Source organism: Phyllobates terribilis, unplaced genomic scaffold, assembly GCF_046119375.1.
Source record: "Phyllobates terribilis strain yellow unplaced genomic scaffold, ASM4611937v1 Scaffold_7__3_contigs__length_470593459, whole genome shotgun sequence".
NCBI lineage: Eukaryota > Metazoa > Chordata > Amphibia > Anura > Dendrobatidae > Phyllobates > Phyllobates terribilis.
The window spans coordinates 238,192,194-238,213,899 of record NW_027362767.1 but is presented as its reverse complement, the minus strand read 5'-3'; the positions used below and the strand labels follow the sequence as shown (position 1 = coordinate 238,213,899).

Sequence of the window (21,706 nt, the reverse complement as noted above, 5' to 3'; positions counted from 1 at the left end):
CGCCACAGAGAACAGCTGTTCAGAGGAGGTGCCAGATGTAGGACCCCAACCAATCAGACATTGGTGACCTACCCCAAGTATAGGTCATCAATGATAAAGTAGTGGACAACCTCTTTAATACCACATAAAATGACACCTTAAAATTAAAAAAAATGGGGATGCCAAACCTGACTGCGACAGGAAAGGGGTCAATAAACCACAACTTTTTGTAGATATTTTATTACTGGAACAAGTACAAAAAGTTTTCAATTTTCATAAATATTAAATAAAAATATCTTTATAATGATGGACTTTGACTAAGTGCTTTGGCTTAAAAAAGTCGCTTGTGAAGGGCAAATTAACACCTAAAATCATCTTGTAATGTGTCACAGAGCAGAAGATTGTGAGTGGACACAGGGCACCATACTTATTTAATGGCAGTATGAGATTTTCATCTTTGGAGTTGTTCAATAGGTTGTTTCATGGTTCCAAGGCGGATCTGGTGCTTTACAGACCCTCACTTTGGAAATCTGTGGTTGTCTATACTCTGTTCATATCCAAAGAGGAATATTTCTCAGCATAAACCTTCTATGACATTAAGAAGATTAACAATCAATCATAGCATCTGATTCAAGAAGTCAAATTAAAGGAGTTATCCAGGATTATATTAATTTTAATATAGATCTCTGCCGGCACAGACCGCTCGTGCCGGTGATTTTGTGACTGCCGATGACGTCACGTCGACAGAGCAGTGGCTTCTCCTCTCCTCTGACGGTGCGTGACTGCTGATTGACAGCCGGCTCCCTGCTGCCTAACTGTGGGAAACCGGCTGTCAATCAGCATGACAGCCATAGCGCCATATTATATGTTATAGCAAATGCAAAATTAAGAAGAACATGGCTGCTTTTTAACAATAAATTGCACCACACGTGTCAGCAGGTTCTATCTGATATTGAAGCTTAGCCCTATTCATATAGATGGAGCTGAGCTGCAAAAACAGACATAACCCACATTTTTCTAATTCATTTAATAAAGTGAAAAAACACCTGTTCTGAATGCAGCGCCCATCCATAATGTAGTGATCATACGTCCGAGCCAGATTTTTTGTTGACCCACAGAAAAAAGTTGCATCGTGCCTGTGGGTTGGAAGAGTGGCCTTCAGGCCGTGCACAGACATAGAACTGTCGGCCGCTGTTAGGACCGGCCTTCTTCACTGTTCGCAAGACACAGGGCTCTCCGTGTCCCTTACAGGTGGGTGGGGTAGGTGGTCCTTTTAGAAGGGTCTTCCAGAAGGCACTTTGCTGTTGGTTTCCATTTTGAGTTCCAGAGGCCGGAGCACATTGTGCCGTCACCTTCATCTTCTGAGTCTCAGACACAGGATTATTCTGGCCGTCAACCAAAGTTGTTGGCTTGGAGATCACAGGTTTGAAGAAGCCGAGCAGATTGCCCTGTCCGCCTTTGGGGCCTGGCTTAGCTTTCTTACTATTATTTGCACTGATCTCAGTTGTCCTCTTGGAAGCAGAACTTTTTTCAGAGCCTTCACTTGAGGACTGAGAACTTGAGGACTGAGAAGTTGACAGCACCTTGGTTTCATCAGCAAGAATGTCAAGAGCTTTGTTCTTTTTAACAAGAAACTGAGAAAGTTTCTGCTGCCGTCCAGCAAATTCTGGGAGGTATTTGGTGCACAGCGACGGGCATTTATCAGCTGCCAATGGCCAACATCTCATCAGTGCCTTAACTGGACAATGGTCAGATCCTTCAACCTCTGGCATAATAATGGAATCCAAAAACTCAGCTTCCACCAGTTTCCTGTTGCCCAGAATATAGTCTATGCGAGTGCCATAGTTGGTCTGCCGCGCACCGGAGGTAGAGCACCAGCACGTAAATGCGTTCTTCTGAGTGGGGTGGAAGTATCGAAAGCTGTCAAGAAACTGTCCGCCGCTTGGTTCACCTGGATCTTCTGGTTTAGATGCAACAGGGTCAGCGAGGAACTGGTTCAACCACTGACGTCCCGGGTTCTCATCAAACCCTTCCTACAATTCAGATGTGAACGCAAAAAAAGCCTGGATTTAAATGTATGTAAATCAAAAAGAGGTGTCAGAAACTCCCATCATTGCTATCAGTGGAGAAGTGTCAGGAACTCCCATCATTGCTATCAGTGGAGAGGTGTCAGGAACTCCTATCATTGCCATCAGTGGAGAGGTGTAGGAACTCCCATCATTGCCATCAGTGGAGAGGTGTAGGAACTCCCATCATTGCCATCAGTGGAGAGGTGTAGGAACTCCCATCATTGTCATCAGTGGAGAGAAGTTAGGAACTCCCATCATTTGTATGGGCGTTCCCATAACCTCTCCACTGAAAGCAGCGCATGATGGGGTCCCGCATCCACTAAACATTTATGGCATACCCTGTGGATAGGCCATGAATGTACGAGAAAAGAACACCCCTTTAAGTGAATATATCTGAGCTGTAGTTCCGGGTACAGCTTCACATAAGTTTGTAGGTTATTTAAATTAAACTTTATATTGCTTCTGACTAATGAGAAGTCTTCAAAGACGCTCTTAAACTTACCAAATAGGTCGGATCACAGTGGTCAAGGGGTTTATGAGATGTATTCACATCACCCAGTATAATCACATGTCTGAAACAACAGAGAGTTCATTCGTGATACCTGTGCAAATTACATAGGCCTTATCCTCTAGACTAGAGACTTACCCTCTATTTTTCAGAATAGTTTCTGCCCGGATCTGAAGCAAACGGTAAAAGCGCAGCTTGTAGGTCTTGCGTTCAGGCTTCTCCGGGTCTGCTCTTGGGCAGTAAACATTGATGACAGTCAGAGTTTCCTCCTTATTGTCCGTTGTGCTGGAAAATAGAATTGACATCATGCTTATCCTCTACGTCACATCACTAACCTTATGGATTCTGGTCTGGTTTTTCTATACATCCCAACAGCATTTAATGGAGTTGCAGCAGCGTGCTCCACCACAGCCCCATTCATAATCCTCACTGCAGGAAAGGGCAACTTCATCTAGAGATTGTGCGGGGGCCAAAAATCAGACTTTTATCATCTATTCTGGGAATAGCCGTGTTTAGTAGTACTCTCTGTTGCACAATATTTAACATTCTCTTATTTTTTCCATGGCAATATAATCCAATACCACTTTATTTAGGGTTATTATAGGGCTAAAAGGATTATGTGGCATCTCTTTCTTCCGCCCAATCTGAAGCAGTCAGACCCCCCACAGATCCACAAGTTATCACCTATTGGCTCGATTAGAAGTTTTAATGATGGGGCTTTCCCTTACCCGCTGTGTACTTACAGAATCCTGTGCTGTGTGATCACCGCTCTCCCCTCCTTGTCTAGAGACAGCAGCTCCTCTTCAGAGAACTCTTCTGTGTCACCGTAGCAGCCGACAGACCCTTTCTGACCAGTCAGTTGCCCACCAAGTCCCTCCTCTGCTGCCAGTGGGGTTGTGCTGATTTTACAGAATGTAGCAACTCCTATATAATAGAGAATGACAATAATAAAACCCCTTCAAACTTATTGATGAGATGGAATAGGCACATTTTGCCTAGAAGTCAAAGCTGGCGCCCTCCCAAATCCCCATTAGACACTCAGGGGTCCCCTCAATTTTTCTAGTACTCGCTAACCCACACAGCAGTCATTCTCCTCTTCCCCCCACACATGCACTTTCAATAGTACTCACCCCTAATTTTGCAAAAATCACTGCAAAGACTATGGGAATTTAGCATAATGTGTGACCGCAGCCTTAAGGCTCAACCGTGAACGGCCACTTACCAGAGTATCCACTTCTAACACGGCTGAAACTGAAGTAGGAATTATATCCCTCTACGATAGCGACAGGCTCCTCCAGCAAGTCTCCTATATACAGAGGATAAAAATGGGCAGTTTCTGATCTCAAGGTGCCAAACTTTTACCTACAGCAACTGAGAGTGGAGAAAATGTATTAAGGCTGCTTTTCCATATTCAGGAGTTGAGCATGAAGCACAATGGAGTAAGGCAAGTGAAATTTAGGAATTTGGCACATATTGATCCAGAAACGGAAAGTACACCAGCTATAAACCGGTATAGACGTCCGCTATAATTTATGCCAAATTTCTTTACTAACTTTTAAAAAAGTGGGAGGCTAGTGCAACACTGAAAAAAAGTGTAGTTTGCACAAAAATAGCAACTTTTTTTTTTTTTTGCATACACCAATCTTCTGACATAAGTGCAAAGGTAAATCACCCAATCGCCCCCACTTGCATTAAAAACTACAGAGCAGCGTTGTCGTGAGCAGCTTAGATGTTTGTTTGTACAGGAGATGATCAAAAATAAGGAATCTGTAATGAAGAAAATGACATTTTGTGGTCAAGTACTCAATCTGGCAAGGAGAGAAGACCCTCTGCTCCTAGGACGCGAACACTTACTGGTGACTTTAGTTTCCTGAAGACAGATGATGTCGGCGTCTAAGGAGTCCAAAATCTCCTTTAGTCCTACACGTGTTGCTCGGATACCGTTAATATTCCAGCTTACGATCTTCATTCTAGCAAAGAAGAAAAAAGATTTACCCTTCTCTCCACAATCAGGCGAGAGTATTGCATCTCCATACTGAATGTGTGTGTGATGCCAAAGGTACCATAACCACACGTGTCGCTGTTGCAGGGGGCATCAATCTGTGAAACTACAACTTGCAGAGTGGGCTGTAAAGTAAAACTGGATTTTAAAGGGCATCTATCATCAGAAAATGACCTGCTGCTGAAATCAGAACACCTCTATACACTGATAAAACAAGATCCACAATAGGCAATATCACAGCTCCCCTCCTACCCCTTCCTTCACAATGACCTTTCCACAGGCTCATTAGATGCATCAATTCAAAAGATGGGGTCACAGTTTGACCTTCGCTGCTAATGGACATTTATTGTTTCCTTAAAAACAAAAGGCAATTAGGGCCTGATTCATTAAGACTGGCTTTGTGCACACTAGCCTTATAGATGTGCACGCAGGCCTAAAATGTGCATAAAACATTAAGAGGCGCACACCACTTAATGAATAAGGCGTCTCTTACAACTGGTGTGCACCTTCATCAGATATGTTACTCCAGTCAGGGACTGGAACATTTCTGGTGTAAGTTATGCTGCATATTTTAACGAATTTGTTGGGCGGGCCTTAGCTACTTTGGCAGAGCTGGTCAAAAATGGCATACAAATACCAAAAGTCACAATATATTGTGCATTTAAAGGTGTTTTATGCTAGGATTTTAGGCCCTTAAATCTAAAAAAAAAAAATCCTCATTGGCCAATGAGAGAATTGGAGCATTACTATTTTTTTAATTTTTGGATGCCTTTCTTGATAAATATATTACAGGTTATGGGTACCAAACTCTGTGATGGAACGATGATCCAGGGAACGAGTCCGATTGCCATATGTGGAGCCGGGAAGAAATTTTTCTCCTAAGGCCATGGCCCCATTATCAGTATTTGGTCAGTATTCAGTCAGTATTTTTTCTCAGGAGTGAGAGCCAAAACCAGGTGAGGAACAATCAGAAAAAATGTATAATAGAAACAAGTCACCAATTCTGCATTTATCACCCACTCCTGGTTTTGTCTCCCATCCCTGAGAAAAAATACTGACCGAATACGGATAGTGGGGCTGTGGCCTAAAGCCGCAGACCGTATGACAGCCTCATATATTTCTATGCAGTTGTCATTCTCAGGTCGGTAGAGCAGTCAGTCAATCCGTGTATTGCGTTTCGATCTCCATCCGACTGTCTCTTCTCTAATATGGGGCAGTCAGCCTCTGCCTCATTGGGTTTTCGTCTTCCTCTGGACCAACATGTTAAATTATGGCTTGAACTCAATGGACTTATATCTACCTTCAACCTTAAAAACTATATTGCCAGAAAAGAAAAAAAAAAAAAAGAACAAAAAAATAAAAACGTGATTTAAACAATAGATCATTTCATGATGACATATAATGGTAAAAATACCAAAATCAGGAGATTCCCGAACATCTGCTGCACCTGAATGATCACTAGAAAACCGGGCTGTGGAGTCGGTAAGCCAAACCTCCGACACCTCAATCTCCATGACACCGACTCCCTCATACAGGGCTCATATTTAAGTGATAAATTTACTGCAGCACAGATTCATCTCAGCTAAAAGTCTAGACCCTTAGAGCAGGAATAGGACAGACATTTATAGGACATTTCATAACTTTCCCAAATTCTTATGAAAAAATATTCCCCACAAACTGCATTGAACTACTGTACCCAATTTATTATATATTTTAGGAATCGGTCCATTTTATGCCGACTCCACAGCCCTGCTAGAAAATGTATATATGTCCAGATCTATAGACACTAAACGCTGTAATGCCGTCTGTATTAACGTCTACCATCAGGTAAATTTACATCCAGCGGGGGGGTGAGGGTTTTACGGAGCAGATCAAACGATTGCAGATTCAAGTCATTTCAGAGGCTTAATAAAGTAAAATGTAACAAAAAAAAAAAAAAGGTTTATTTAAAAAAAAAGAAGAAGCTGGAATGGGTGTGTTATGATCAGCACGCCTCCACATTACAATAAAAGGCGCTCAAAACGTCTCATCTACCTCCGAAACAGTACCAATAAATATTGCAGCACAGCACACAAAGAAAGCCGCCATACAGCTTCATTCACGGAGGCGTGTGAAATGGTCAGCAAACAATAATATTTTGTCATGTTTACGAATCATTTTTTTCGCATAATGAACGCCATGGACCAGAAGACCTATTTTGGAATTGCAGATTTTTCATTATTTCACCACACACTTTTTAATTTTTCCCATTTTTCAATATATTGTACGATACAATAAACGTTGACTGGTTCAGTCAGGAAGGGGTTAATAAGCCATGTACACGCAACCCACACCAATTCTGCTGCGTTTATTTTTCATGTGTTTTTTATTTTTTTAATGAAGCACGGCCTGTGAGTTTCCAACTGGAAACTACAACTCCCAGCATGCTTTGATAACCACAAGCCGTCAGGGCATGCTGGAATCTGTAGTTTGACCACAAGATAGAGACCCCACATATACGCTGACAGTAACCAACCCCACCTTGGCTCCTCTCCCCACATTACACACACCTACAGGTCTCCCGCCTGTCCCCCGACATGTCTGCACCAGTCACAGACGCCGCTTATGACAGCAGGAGCCGGACGCCTCTTCTATTTCCCGCCGGCGGGCATTTTCGGCGCATAGATAATGCGTCATGTTTGTGGGCGGGGCTTGGTTTGCTTACATAGACACGACTAAACGTGACATCATTTGCCACGCCCCTCTCTTAAGGTGACACTGAGTATATATATATAAGCTGCAGCGCAGTCACGGATCACCCAGTGAGTGTGGCGACTGGCGTCACCCAGCGGTTGTTTGCGCACTGATCAGAACTCTGACTTATCAGGGCACTTGGAAAGCTGGGTGACATCCTCTGTGAGAGCCACACTGCTTTCCCTGGTGCAGATGTGTCTGGGATTCTTCACACTTCTGTAGTACTAATCCTTATAAATAACGTTTTATATGGAGAAAGCAATGATAATGCGTTTGACTAGTTATATTAATGGGTTTGTGTTATTTTATGCTCATACATAATTATCCTGTCCCTAAAAGACCAAAAATTGCCAATTTGGGTGTAGGCTGTTTTTTTTTCAATGCCTAAATTTGGGGCACCTTACTGCAGATTAGTGACGGGATCGCCCTGCTTAAGAAGATACATTTTTAGGGCACACTTAAAACTGGGGATACAGGTAAATAACCAAATTGGGGTAGTGTATTCCAGAGAAGTGGTGCAGCACGAGGAAAGTCTTGGAGACGGGAGTTGGAAGTTCAGGTTATGGAGGATGTTAGTCTTACATCATTAGCAGAACAGAGAGCACTGATAAAGTGGTGGACAAAAGATGAGTAGGGTGGTGCAACACTGGAGAGCATGGGTAGGATGGTAGACCGAGATGAAGAGATGTAGGGTGGTGCAGCACTGTGGAGAAGATGGGTAGGATGGTAGACAGAGATGAGGGAGGAGATGTAGGGCGGTGCAGCACTGTGTAGATGGGTAGGGTGGTAGACAGAGATGAGGGAGGAGATGTAGGGTGGTGCAGCACTGTGGAGAAGATGGGTAGGATGGTAGACAGAGATGGGGAGGAGATGTAGGGTGGTGCAGCACTGGAGAGAGCACAGGTAGGGTGCTAGACAGATGAGGAGGGGATGTAGGGCGGTGCAGCACTGTGGAGAGCACAGGTAGGGTGGTAGAGATGAGGGAGGAGATGGAGGGTGGTGCAGCATTGTGGAGAGCACAGGTAGGGTGGTAGACAGATATGAGGGAGGAGATGTAGGGCGGTGCAGCACTGTGGAGAGCACAGGTAGGGTGGTAGACAGAGATGAGGGAGGAGATGGAGGGTGGTGCAGCACTGTGGAGAGCACAGGTAAGGACGGTAGACAGAGATGAGGAGATGTAGGGTGGTGCAGCATTGTGGAGAGCACAGGTAGGGTGGTAGACAGATGAGGAGGGGATGTAGGGCGGTGCAGCACTGTGGAGAGCACAGGTAGGATGGTAGACCGATGAGGGAGGAGATGTAGAGCGGTGCAGCACCGTGGAGAGCACAGGTAGGATGGTAGACAGATGAGGGAGGAGATGTTGAGCGGTGCAGCACTGTGGAGAGCACAGGTAGGATGGTAGACAGATGAGGGAGGAGATGTAGAGCGGTGCAGCACTGTGGAAAGCACAGGTAGGGTGGTAGACAGATGAGGGAGGAGATGTAAGGCGGTGCAGCACTGTGGAGAGCATAGGTAGGATGGTAGACAGATGAGGGAGGAGATGTAAGGCGGTGCAGCACTGTGGAGAGCACATGTAGGGTGGTAGACGGAGATGAGAAGTACATTTCTTAAACTGGCGCACAGCTCCTAATGAATTCGGGGCATCTTACTCCAGCTCACCATTCATCAGGACTGACGTACAGACCACCAGTTTTAAAGAATGGGATTTTTCAGCTACAAAAATTCACATAAAAAAACTCTGTGTGAACATACTTATAGCGATCAAAAGAAGTAACCTCACCGTTCTTTAGGCGCATTTTGCTCAGTATTTTACAATAGAAGATATTGGGAAGGCTAACAATAGAAATGCCTTTGTGTCTTTTTGAGCATTTGTAATCATTTTAGTCTCAAACAAGGCTCGCATTTTATTCATTTCTTATTGGATATAAAAAAAAAAAAAAGAGGAAACCGTTCACACAAAAATAAAAAAATCGTAAAAAAAAAAACGCTGAAAAAAAAACTCAAAGAAAATGTTAACAAAATTCTTCAGGAAAAATTTCAGGACAAAAAACTCCAGCATTTTCCTGAAGTGGTTTATGCATGAAAAAAACTGTTGTTTTTGACCCCCAGGGGAAAAAAAACACAGTGAACATACCCTACAGATTGGATTACCCCTGAAAAGTCCCCATCGTAGGTCGGGTTTCCCAGAGCAACCAAGAGTGCAGTTTTTTTTCTTTCCCTGTTTTGAAAGACTGAAACCTTCTCTATCGTAGGTTGCCATGGGCAACAGAAAGGCCCGATTCCCTCCGAGTTTAATAAGGCCTGGGTATAAATTTCCCAGATGTTATGAAACCCCATGAGACTTTTTTACACATGGTCAGGCTGACTGGCGACATGGGATACGTCCGCCCAGTGACCTTTCTCTAACAAGCACTCCTTCCCAGGGTGTTAAAGGTTTAACCCCGCACATACTGCACTGTACAGTGCACCACCATAAATCACTGCGATGACTGAAGTCTGTACTTAATGGCACTCACTCAAGGTCAGAAAGAGGAGAGCACAGGTCCCAGGCTTACAGGCACCGGCCTCACTCTCCAGGGGTGACAGCAGGGAGCAGAGGTCAGCCATGGCCGCCAGGCCTGTATGCACTGTCCCCTCTCATGGTGCACCCAGGGGGGTTGCTGTCTTCTGGTGTAAGCACCTGTCTTGTAGGAACCTCACTTCTCTCTAATGTGTCTTAAGTCTGGGTATCCAGGGATTGGCGCAGGGTGTCAGCCGCTCGCTTGCCTGTTTGCAGCCAGAGGATTATTCAGTGTTGCAAGAACAGCAGGTGTTTGAGGAATATATTAAGCTACAGTCAGGACGGCCTAAAGGGCAGCGGCTGGGTTTTATTTTTATTCCTGTGTAGTAAAGCTGACCTTTCATACGTGCAAGGAGGAACTGAAGGCTAGCAGCGGCCCAGGGTCATATGCAATGGAGGGGAAAAGCAAGACGCAAGAAGAGAGGGTCTCCCGGATCCCAGGTGAGATGCCTCGGGGTTCTCAGTATTAATTTGGTGTGTAGTCGGGTCATATACCGATATTATACTACTGTACTGGTCATGGCGGTGAGTTTGATACCATTACGCTGGACCCTGACTATTGCATGCGCGGGAGCAAACATGTGTCACCACTTATGTCTGTACTAGATGATAAAACTGCAAAACCACAACAATTCACAGAAAACTCCATGCATTTGTTATGTTTGCCATGCAGTTGTTGCACCCTCTGGACAAACCCTCCGCTGGTTGTATTTATCCCCTTTTGATTCTGGAGGTTTTGTATTATACTGTAAATGCGTTGGTTATTCTTTTTTTTTTACAGTATCTCTACGGTGACATATTGTAAAATATTTAGGATGCAGTGAATTACTGCATTTAAGTTAGGTGGGTTCCACGCATCAGACTACGATGTCCAAACCGGCGGTCCGACCGAAACTTAAAGGGTATTCCCATCTCCAAGATCCTATCCCAATATGTAGTAGGTGTAATAATAATTATGTTAGCAAATACCTCCAATTAGAAATGTAGTATAGTTATTCTGATTCTCTATTTCTCTTTCCTCATGTGCAGGCATTCCAGCACCTTAGGTATCCATGGTTACGACCGCTGGCAACTAGCTAACTGTCACTATATTAGGTTGTAACCATGGATACCTAAGGTCCTGCAATGCCTGCACATGAGGAAAGAAACATAACGAATCAGAAAAACTATACTACATTTCTAATTGGAGGTATTTGCTAATATTATTATTATTACATTTACTACATATTGAGATAGGATCTTGGAGATGGGATTTAACAACCTTGTATATTGTAGTTGGTATGAATTGATTCACAGCACCTGGTCCATCAGTCACGTCGGTAATCTGCGGCCATTGGGCAAGAAGAGTCCTGTGAACTACCACCTACCTGATTGCATCCTTGGCTCTTCTTTTGATTAACCGGCCTGGCGTCGTGTTATCGTTGAAGCATGACACACATGTGGTGTCGTGCCAGGTCAGCTAATCAAAACAAGAGCCGCGGATGGAGAGTAGTGGTAAGAGGCGGTTTTCAGAGCTCCCGTCCTGCAGCCCCAAATCACCGTTGTGGCTGATGGACCGGGTCCTGTAAATTGATTGGCACCACCTCTATTTTATATGTCTATGGCACAGTTGACTTTTGGTCAAGAAATCCACATACGGTCCAGATATCGAGGTCCGTACCTGGACTATGAGACACCTGAACTAAGTGAGACACGTGAAACCGACCTTAGCGTGTATATGTAATATCTTACATCTACAACTGAACAAAAATAAAAGCGATTATCACAGAAACTCAATTAGGGCGCAGTCAGACGGCTGTATAAATCAACCGAAGATCAGAACGCAGTGCACGGACTGGCCGGCGGCTCTCCCGATTCAAGCTTCATGTATTTGTATGCAGTTGTCACACTCTAGTGGGGAGAGACGCCGGCCAGTCCGAGCATTGCGTTCTGATCTTGTGCCGATTTATATGGCCGCCTGACTGCGCCCTTAAAGTGCCTCACACTGATTACTACTATTGTTGCTACCACATGGCATTCAGGAGTGAAACCCTCTGTTACTCATCATGTCAGAACTCTCTGAGGGACTCTCTTAGGCTGAAACTCCACATTTCTAGTGACTTTACCAAAACTGCTTTTTAATTCTTTACAATAGTGACATGACATAACATGTACCATTAATATGTAGCTATGAAATAACACTGTGGGCAATGTAATTTACACAGGATAATGCCTTGTAGCCCTTGCCTATGATACTGATGACCTATCCATCAATATCAGTTGGAGTCACCCCCACTGATCACCTATTTGCATCAGTTGCCAAGTACAGTGTACAGAGCCGGGACAGCACAGCGCCATACACTGTGTAGTGGCCACTCTAGGCTATTGCAGTTCTCTCCTGTGTCCAGCTCGTTGCCTTTGAGACCGACCACTGCTGCTAGACAGCAGAACACGTGCAGCGCGTAAAAGCTCTTTTCTATTGATCTTGTACGCACTGTTTTAAAGCTGCGCCAGAATCACTGGAGCTCGCTGTCACCTCCTAATCTCAGCCAGCTTCAGCTCAGTGCTTATAAACTAGACAGCAGCGGTGGTCGGTCTCCTAGGCAACGAGCCGTAAACAAACGAAAAGTGTTAGTATCTGAAGATCGTCTGCAAATTTTAATAAGCAGTAAATTGCCAAGTGCTTGTTTTTACAATATCTGACAATATCCATCTATGAAGATGTGAATAACCCGTTAAGGCTGATTTTACACATGCAGAATACAATTTCCAGGCCTGGCTACCAGGCTTCAGACCCGAACGGAGCAGCCTTTTAGACATATATGAGGCTGTTCAGTTCGGATCAGGAGACCCCATGGTTGATCCAGACATTGGGCTCAATACTCGGACTATAAATGTCGGACGTATGAAACTGGCCTTAGTTCAGACCTGCATTTTTGTACTTGATGGGGTTCGTTCATGCTCTGCAGTTTTGCAGCAAATTTTTTTTTCAGCATGCTTTGCCGCTAAAAAGCAACAACATTTTACAGTCTCAGCAAAGTGAATGAGATTTCTGAAATCTTATGCACATCCTGCTTATTGTTTTTCCTTGCATTTTATTTTTTTTTTCCTTGCATTATTTTGAACCTTCAAAGCTTTTTTTTTTTCAAAACTGCAGCATGTCAATTCTTTCAGTGTTTTTGCAGCCTTCTTCATCCATTTATCTACATGCTGTGCCACCCAGTCACTGTAAGGCCTCATTCAGATGTCTCTTTTTGGCGTCTGAGTGCTATCTGTGTTCATCACATATAACACTCGTACCTGTGATAGTCTATGAGGCCATTCACATGTCCGTAATTTTTCAAAGGTCGAGCCGTCTCTGCGGAGACATGACCGATTTTGATCCAGGGGTCGGGACAAAATCAGCAATGCAAGTCTATGGGCCCGTGAAAAAAAATCAAACCGCAACCGGATGACATGCGAGTACGGTCTGATTTTCACAGATTGTCAGAAAGGAGAAGGTGGAGAAACTTTTTTTTTCTCCATGTACGAGAATAACTGATGACACTCTGATCAAAATAATCGGTCCGTTTTTCTCATAGGACGTCTGAATGAGGCCTAATACATTTTTGTATCTGGTGGCTTAAATCACTACAATGTGCTATGAATGGAGCCGGATCTCTGAAAATAGCCCCAGCTGTATAAAGTGACAGCCGACATATCTATGGAAAGCCACATGGTTCATAAATGTCATGACCACCAGCGTTGTAGCCGGTGACTGGTACTGAGATCTTTCTGAAACCCATCTGCCCAGTCTTTTTGTACCAAGCACTGCCTGCTGGAGGCCACTAGAGGACGCTCCCGCTCCCCAGTTTACATTGCTTACATGCCGCCTCTGCAATCATTTTGGCAAAAATTTGCTTTTCTGCGGCACGGACTGCCATCTACGCTCCTCTTAATAAACGATGTTCATCTTACTCCAGTTGACTTTTGATTAAGACTGACTTAGTAAATACTGATTTTAATAATCCCCCCAACCTTAAGTTAAATTACCCTTTGCCAGTGCTACCCTGCCAGAAAAAATAGCAGCGGCTAGGCATGCGCACTGCTGCTCCATTCTAACGTGGATAAAAGTGCCCCCGATCGGTACGGACCCTAGTGGTCGGATCTCCACTGTCAATAAGTTATCACCTATACTGTGGACAGAGGATGACTTGTTTTCACTGACAAACCCTTTAACAAGTTCATATATACTAGTGTAATACATTTATAAGGCTTGCAATGGCATGGCCTTTGAATTTTTGCAACTTTTACTATTTTACTATGCAAGACCTCTAGTGGTCTAAAAAAAAATTGTAAAAAATTAGAGTTACCGAAAAAAAAAGTATATATAGGTTGCATGTATTCCGCAATGGTGCCATTAAAAACAGCTCATCCCACGGAAAAAAAAGTCTTTACATACATCTGGCAACGGGAGAAAGGGGTGTCCATTACCACTCCAAAAAAGAAAAAAAATTATGGCATTCAAAAATATAATTAGTACCATACTCCTATGGCTATGATACCAAAATGCTGATCTAAACGGTTTTTATATGCCTAACATTTTTGGATTTGTTTTGCCAGCACCCCACATTATCATTTGCTGGATTTTTTAGGGGCTTGTGCTGTACATGGGACTAGTAAAGAAGCCAAATATTAGGTAATACTGGCCTTATAGCACACGGCCATGACCCATACAAATCCACGCAGTAATTACTGATGCATGGTGTGCATCTTAAGGTGACCCAACATCATTAATTGACATACTTGCAAAACCTAAGATGAAGACCTTCAGGGGTGTAGCTTCTAAAATAGTGTCACTTTTGGGAGTGGGAGAGCTTCGCTGTACTGGTACCTTACACGCTCTGTAAACCAGTCCAGAAACCAATCCAGCAAGATCCACTCGTACCCAAACAGCTATCGTCGTCCACATTATGTCTGCGGTACTGCTGCATCCGAGACATCTGCAAAAACCCTGCAAATGCTTCTCCATCCTTCCGGAGCCCTGCCGGGTGCCCATCTACGGCCACTATACTCCATGTGAAAATTAGAAATATTGAGCTAAAAGTGGCTATTATTGACAAAATTTTCCAATCCTAAAAAAACACTAAACACCTTTGGTGTCAAAATGCTTGCTACATACCTGGATAAATGCCTAGAGGGGCTTTGTTTCCAATATGGGGTATTTTGAGTGTCCGTACGTGTTCTATCGCAGTTTTTCCATGGATAGAGCACAAACCCATTGTAGTCTATGAGGCTGTTTGATCTGAGTCACAGATCAAACTCGTCCATTCAAATCAATGGGAAAAGCAGGACAGTACACAGACACGATCCGTGTTTCTTTTGAGTGCTGACTTTTTTTGGGGGGTGAAAGTTAGAAGCTTGGACTTTTCATGGACATGAATAGCACCGTAGACTTTAATGGGGACTTGTTCTATCTGTGAAGGCCACATGGACAGGATTTCCCTAAAGTTTATAGCTGATTGATATAGGTCTCAGCGAGTGACACTGAGAGATCAGTTTACAACTTTGCATCATGTGAATATACCCTAAAAAATAATTATTGTTCAAAGTGGAGAACCCCTTTAAATTAGTTCCTGAGCGGAGAACTTGGGGACTTCCAATGCCTTTGGTTATAGTAGTTGTATACACGCAGTGCTTACATAGGAGACACAACATGTATGGGAGCAATATCCCTCCCTTGCAGCTAGTTGACCTGCTTGCACGTGACTGGTGACTTATACTAGAGGCTCAGGATGCAGGAAATGAGGAGACAACATGCTGACTGTGCCAAGAGTACATTCCTGCAGGTCACGGGCCATGTGATTGTGCTTACAAGCCCCTCCACTAGGATCTCCTCGCTGCCTCATTGGGTTTTGCCTTTTTTAATTGCATTGGTAAGATTGGAAATAAAGGTTCTCCTATACTTGATCAATAATCACTCGGACGCACCGATCATTGACTGGAGTAAATATGGCGTCAAGCAGCTGGCAAACAAATGATGCTCTTGTTCATTGGCTGATCACATCTTTAATACAAGCCAAAAAAATGGCAACACATCTCCCTGTGTCCTGCTGTCACTATACAGACTGTATGGGAACCCAATGATCATTTGCCCCCATGCAGCTTTTCATTATAAAAGACCTTTTAAAGGGGTCATATGATTCATGAATAGGATGAGCAGCTCCTGCATTAATAACATACATGTTTTACAGTGAAGCACATACAAAAACATTTTTGAACGTGCGGCCGGGGACAAGGTGTCTGTGACTGAGTCACTTCTCACAGACAAGCCATGAGTCAGGGAAGTCAATGAGTCCGAGGTCATAAGCCAGGAGGGTACGTCATAAACAGAGGCGTGAGACAAATGCGTAGTCAGGTCACAGTACAGGATCAGAATTCCAAGAAGGTAGCGGAAGAAGACAAAGGGGTTAGGCAAATGGATGGTCAAAGGAAAATCCAAGGTCAGGCAACAAAGATCAGAATATAAAAGAACTCCGAGCACATATAATAATAATAATCTTTTTATTTATATAGCGCCAACATATTCCGCAGCGCTTTACAATTCAGACAATTTACAGACATTATTGGCACTGTCTCCATTGGGGTTAACAATCTACATTCCCTATCATAGCAGGCACACACCACTTGAGCAGAGGTACAACTGGCAATGTTCTAATCATTGCCAGCCAGCTAAATAACCAGGTAATCACCCAGAACAGGCAACACCTGGAGGAATATCTACAGGCCCAGCCTGATTGTAAAGCTGAAGTACAGAAATTTTCACCGCACACTCAAAAGTTCAATGCAAATATTTTTAATTATTATTTAAAGCAAGTGACGGACAAGGTAAAGGTACATATGATGGAGGCGACTTAAAGGGGTATTCCCATCTCCCAGATCCTAACCCAATATGTAGTAGGTGTAATAATATTAATATTATCAAATACTTCCAATTAGAAATGTAGTATGGTTTTTCTAATTCTTTGTGTCATTTATCTCATGTGCAAGCATTGCAGGACCTTAGATATCCATGGTTACGACCATTGATATCGTGAGTTAGCTCATTGCTGATGGCCGTAACCATGGATACCTAAGGTCCTGCAATGCCCTGCACATGAGGAAAGAGACAACTAAAAACTGGAAAACTATACTACATTTCTAATTGAAAGTATTTGCTAATATTATTATTATTACACCTACTACATATTGGGATAGGAGCTTGGAGATGGGAATACTCCTTTAACTTTTCGACCCACTCCTAGGCCTTGTTCACATAGTTGCTCTTGGGAAAGGGGGAAAAAAAACTGGATGTCAATGCACATGCATGGATAATAGATACAAAGGTATACAATATATACAGTATATACAAATAACATGGATTCCCGAATGGAACAGCTCAAATATACAAAATTACAATGTAAATAATGAGGTCACGGCACACACCGCATTATATATGACAGTTTCTTGATGTTAAAGAATACGGTATGTCAATCTTATCTCTCTCAAGATGCATACGAGCCTTATTGGAGTGCTGCCCATTGACATTGGTCATGTAGTAAGAAAATGGACAAAATACGAGATTAACTAAAATAATCAATTAATATGTTAATACCTCTCATCACAAACATACCTCAATGACAATGGTTGTCAGGGCGCTCCTGCGCCTCCTGTGTGCATGACTCGTGGCCATGGGGGGCTTTTATATAATGCAAACCGGAAATCTAGGGGCATGGGGTCAAGGGGGGGGACGACCCCTGTCGCTGGCTGAGTCTTGCAATGGAGGAGGCAAAGTTGGGACGGCGCTGCTAGATGCACGCGTCCCGGGATGATGGTCAGTGTAAAGGATGCATGGGTCACGTGGTGACGTGTCATGCACAATTTTACCCATGGTCATGGAGACCAGGGACGCAGTGCGGGGCGGTGCTGTGTAAAGCGCGCAACCCGGAAGTTGCTGTCTGGCGTGCAAGTTATGGGAGCATGATACACTAGTAGTGTAAAATCATGTTAATGACGTGTTGCAGATCAAGTAATACTGTAGTATCCATGAACCATGTCACTGATGATTTTTAGCGATCTGGGTATGGGGAGAGGGAGGTGGGGAAAGGACTGAGGGAGAAAATGGTGGGAAGACCGGGAAAGGAGTATGGTTAACATGAGGATAAAACAAAAAGGGAAGGAAGAAAAGGGGGATTTTTTTTTGTTGTTGAACACAAAGGGTGTGGCATTGGGAAGACACAGCACAAGTGGAGAGAGGAGTGGGGAGAGGAAAGGGAGGATTAGGTATGAAAGACAGGGAACTTACCATAGGTATATCACCAATGGTGGGATCAGGGGAAGGGAAGAGGGTGAGGGGTTTCTCGTGTCTGCCCGATTTAACGGTTCTGTAAGGAAAAATAGTTGGTTATTATTCCGTGAATGAAATACACATAAATAATAAGAAATAGAAGACTGATTCTTAGTCTATTCTTTATATCAAAAGCTCTCGATTAAGGCCCAGTGGGGCCAGGGTTTGGAGTTTATGAATCCAATAAGATTTTCTCCGTTTAAGTAACGCGATATGGTTGCCCCCTCGATGTGGTGTGGAGACCTGCTTAAGAACTTGGAACCGCAGTTGTGATACAGTGTGTCGAGCTGTGGAGAAATGGGAAGGAAGAGGTAGCCAAGTTTTGCCACATTGAATTGTGGACTTGTGGCTGGCTATCCGTGCTCTAACATGTTGTATTGTCTCGCCCACATAGAGAAGTCTGCACGGGCACTTAATGACATAGATTAAGAAATTAGATTCACATGTGTAGAATCCCTTGATCGGAATGGACTGTCCTGTTCTAGGGTGACGGACTTCACTGGATATTATGACGTTAGAACAGGCCGCACAACTGAGACAAGGGAATGTGCCCAACCTTTTGGTGCCCAGAAATTGTTGTGTCGGTACTCGTATAGTTCTGCCCAAGTCTGCTCTGATGAGACTGTCCCTAATGTTGTGGGGTCTCCTGTTGCACAGTAGGGCAAGTTCTTTGAATGCCTCTATGGAGGGGTAGGCTTGGTGTAGTAATGGCCAATGTTTATGGATGATTCTATGTATTTGGGGAATGAAAGGGTGGTAGGTATGTATGAAGGGTATACGTTCATTCTTATTCTCGGGCATGTGTGAAGGTGGCATGGACAGAGTCCTGTTTGTCTCTTATTCAAGTAGGGATGGGGGGGTATTTCCTCTCTTTGAACCTGTCGGACATGTCTCGTAGTCTGGTGGGTAGTAGGGTTTTGTCAGATACTATCTTTCCAACTCTTTGGAATTGTGATCTTGGGTGGCTGTTTTTTTGTGGACCTGGGATGTCAGCTCGTAAAATGCAGTAAATTTTTGCTATGTATAAGCTTGGAATATAAATCTGTGTACAGTCTGCCATCAGAGTTCTTCAGTACAAGTGTGGCTAAAAACGGAATTTGGTGGAAGTCATGGTTAAGGATGAAAGTGAGTTCTGGTCTAACTACGTTGAGCATGGTGACAAAGGTATTGAGGGTCTCGAAAGGGCCTAGCCAAATGCAGAAGATCTCGTCTATATATCTTAGCCAACAGCTAGCGAATTGTAAGAAGAGTATATTTGAGTAGATGTGTTGTTCTTCGCATAGATTCATATCAGCGTTAGCATAAGCCAGAGCCACGTTGGAAACCATTGCGGTCCCGCATGTCTGGAGGTAGAAAGTATCTCCATATAGGAAGAAATTCTCATGTAGGACATGGAGAAGAGGTTTAGAGAGATTTGTATGGAGTCATTCTGCATCTCAGAGGTGGAGAGTATGTGGGAGACCGCATCTAGGCCCTTATCATGCGAAATAGAGGTGTACAGACTGTTTACGTCATGGGTCACCAGAATGCCTTTGGAGGAAACTAGATTGGTTGTGGAGGATCTGAATGAAATGGCCAGTGTCCAGAAGTAAGGATTTTGTGTGTTTAGTAAGAGGTGTAAGGATTTTCTCTAAGCAGATGGAAAGTGGAGACAGAATGCAGTCGGTGGAGGCCACGATCAGGTGTCCAGGTGGATTGATGAGTGATTTGTGGATCTTGGGTAAAATGTAGGATATAGGGGTAACCAGATGTGTATTGGTCAAGAAGGTAACTGTTTTCTGATGTATGATTTTCTTGTGCAGGTATGTGGAAAGTGTTTGTTGGATTTTGTCTCTGATGAAGGGGATGGGGTCCCTGTAAATGACTCTGTAGGTACTGGTGTCAGAAAGTTGTCGATTAACCTCTTGTAGGTATTGCGCCCGACCCATTATGACATTGGCTCCCCCTTTATCTACTGGCTTGATGATAATGCTTTTGTTGTGCTTAAGGGAGTTTATTGCTTGTCTCTCAATTTTGGACAGATTTTGATGAGTGGGGAAGAAGCCTTGTCTGTGTCTCTTATTGTACAGCTGCAGATCAATAAGGGTTTCCGTGGCATGATGTGTGTGGGGTGGATTGAAGCTACTTGGGTTACCTAGGCCTAGACTGGTAATGGCGAGGTCCATAACAGGAGGACCCCCCTTTGAGGGTATCCTGTTGGTGGGCATCTCTTCAAGCAAACCAAAGTGCGTTTTCAGTCTGATATTGCAAAAAAAAAAAATCGCTGTAAATCCCTCTGAAGCTGGAAAGAATCCCAGTTTGGAGTGGAGCAAAAAGAAAGTCCTTGATTGTAAAGCTGAGCTGTCATTCACAATACTGACAGCTCAGCATGCCCCTGATCCGATAGGGCAGCTGAGCTGTCACTCACGGCGTCCTTAGGACACTGTGAATGGAGGAGTCGTGACAGTGACTAGTCCAAGAGGCAGGACAGGTCCCTGCAGGCTTCTTCCCGCCTGCTCAGGTAGGCAAACAGGTCTCTCCCTAAACACGCATGGGGAGAGATCTATCCATCTAGCTGAACTGGCATGGAGGAGCCAGCGAAGACCTGCCCTGCCTCTTGGACTAGTCACCTTGTCCCCTGACCAGTTTTTATTTTATTTAGAAAGGTTCTCTCAGACTTGGGTTGTGTCTCCATTGATCACACATTGATCCCTGACAACCACTAGAATGAAGTGGCAGGAGATCAGTGTCACTTTGTCTCCTGTCACCTCTATTTTATTTTTCCTTTACTCTTTGCTAATTAAAAAAATTAGAAAAAATAACCTAATGTTTATTTATATATATATATATATGTATCTATAAATATATATATATGAAAAAAATAGTAGAAACAGCACTCCATAGATAGATGATTTATTAGCTCAGCAAGAGCTGTGGCAACGTTTCGGCTGAATACAGCCTTTTTCAAGCAAAGTGCAGAGTATACAGGTGAGGTATATATCAGGTCATCCATTTAAAGGACAATTACATTATAAAGTGCAAAGTGCATAAAAACATACAATACATATACATAGATAGATCACATTATATAAAGCTTTTTTTGATTCATGAAAATACATACACATTGTTTGTTTACATGATATAGCTCAATCCATGATAAATTACTTAATAGATACAGGTGTATGGAATCAAAAGAATCAGGATTGACTCACCACATCAACATGTGAACAACGCCGAAAAGCGGCGTCTCCAGTGTTAAAAAACGCATGTCAGGATTGCTGCTGAAAAAGGGAGGAGACCAAACTGTGGCATACAGAGAATAGACACTGAGCATGCTCCAATGACATCACTGGAGAATATGACATTGCACTAAGGGCGGAAATGCTATAGACGCCATCTTTGATGTGGTACATATACCCACTATCCATTGTGCAAGTAACTATATAAATGTGTTGCATCAGCGCCATTTTTGTTAAGGTATGCCCACAAGAGTCATATATGTTTAGGCTGTTATCAAGTATTATACAATAAT

The 21,706-nt window shown here is 43.5% G+C and overlaps 2 protein-coding genes across 5 annotated transcripts in view; one reads left to right on the top strand and one right to left on the bottom strand.

Annotated features, from left to right (window-relative positions):
• Positions 1-238: 238 nt before the first annotated feature.
• On the bottom strand, positions 239-21,513 carry APEX2 (apurinic/apyrimidinic endodeoxyribonuclease 2). 4 transcript variants are annotated; one of them, XM_073639904.1, is made up of 8 exons: positions 21,387-21,506; positions 18,154-18,232; positions 4,411-4,526; positions 3,779-3,862; positions 3,300-3,480; positions 2,695-2,841; positions 2,551-2,620; positions 239-2,012 (listed from the first exon to the last, which is right to left on the bottom strand). In XM_073639904.1, the coding sequence occupies exons 3-8, from the start codon at positions 4,523-4,525 to the stop codon at positions 1,062-1,064; spliced, it is 1,548 nt and encodes a 515-aa protein (XP_073496005.1). In that variant the 5' UTR covers position 4,526; positions 18,154-18,232; positions 21,387-21,506; the 3' UTR covers positions 239-1,061. The 4 variants fall into 4 exon arrangements, with proteins under 4 accessions (XP_073496005.1, XP_073496006.1, XP_073496007.1 ...); XM_073639905.1 differs by lacking the exon at positions 18,154-18,232 and having other exon boundaries at positions 21,387-21,513; XM_073639906.1 differs by lacking the exons at positions 18,154-18,232; positions 21,387-21,506 and adding an exon at positions 7,112-7,238.
• PFKFB1 (6-phosphofructo-2-kinase/fructose-2,6-biphosphatase 1) overlaps positions 10,180-21,706 on the top strand; it is a 46,481-nt gene continuing 34,954 nt past the window's right edge. The window contains exon 1 of the mRNA XM_073639909.1: positions 10,180-10,292. Coding sequence (XP_073496010.1) covers positions 10,244-10,292 — 49 coding nt within the window. The 5' untranslated portion in view covers positions 10,180-10,243. The remainder of the gene's footprint in view (positions 10,293-21,706) is intronic.

Coding starts and splice junctions, on each gene's coding strand:
- APEX2 (XM_073639903.1), bottom strand. CDS start 7,136: ATGTCGGGGGACAGGCGGGAGACCTGTAG. Junction 3,863..4,410: donor TCAGGAAACTAAAGTCACCA/GTAAGTGTTCGC, acceptor CTCTGTATATAG/GAGACTTGCTGGAGGAGCCT. Junction 2,842..3,299: donor ATCACACAGCACAGGATTCT/GTAAGTACACAG, acceptor TCTATTTTCCAG/CACAACGGACAATAAGGAGG.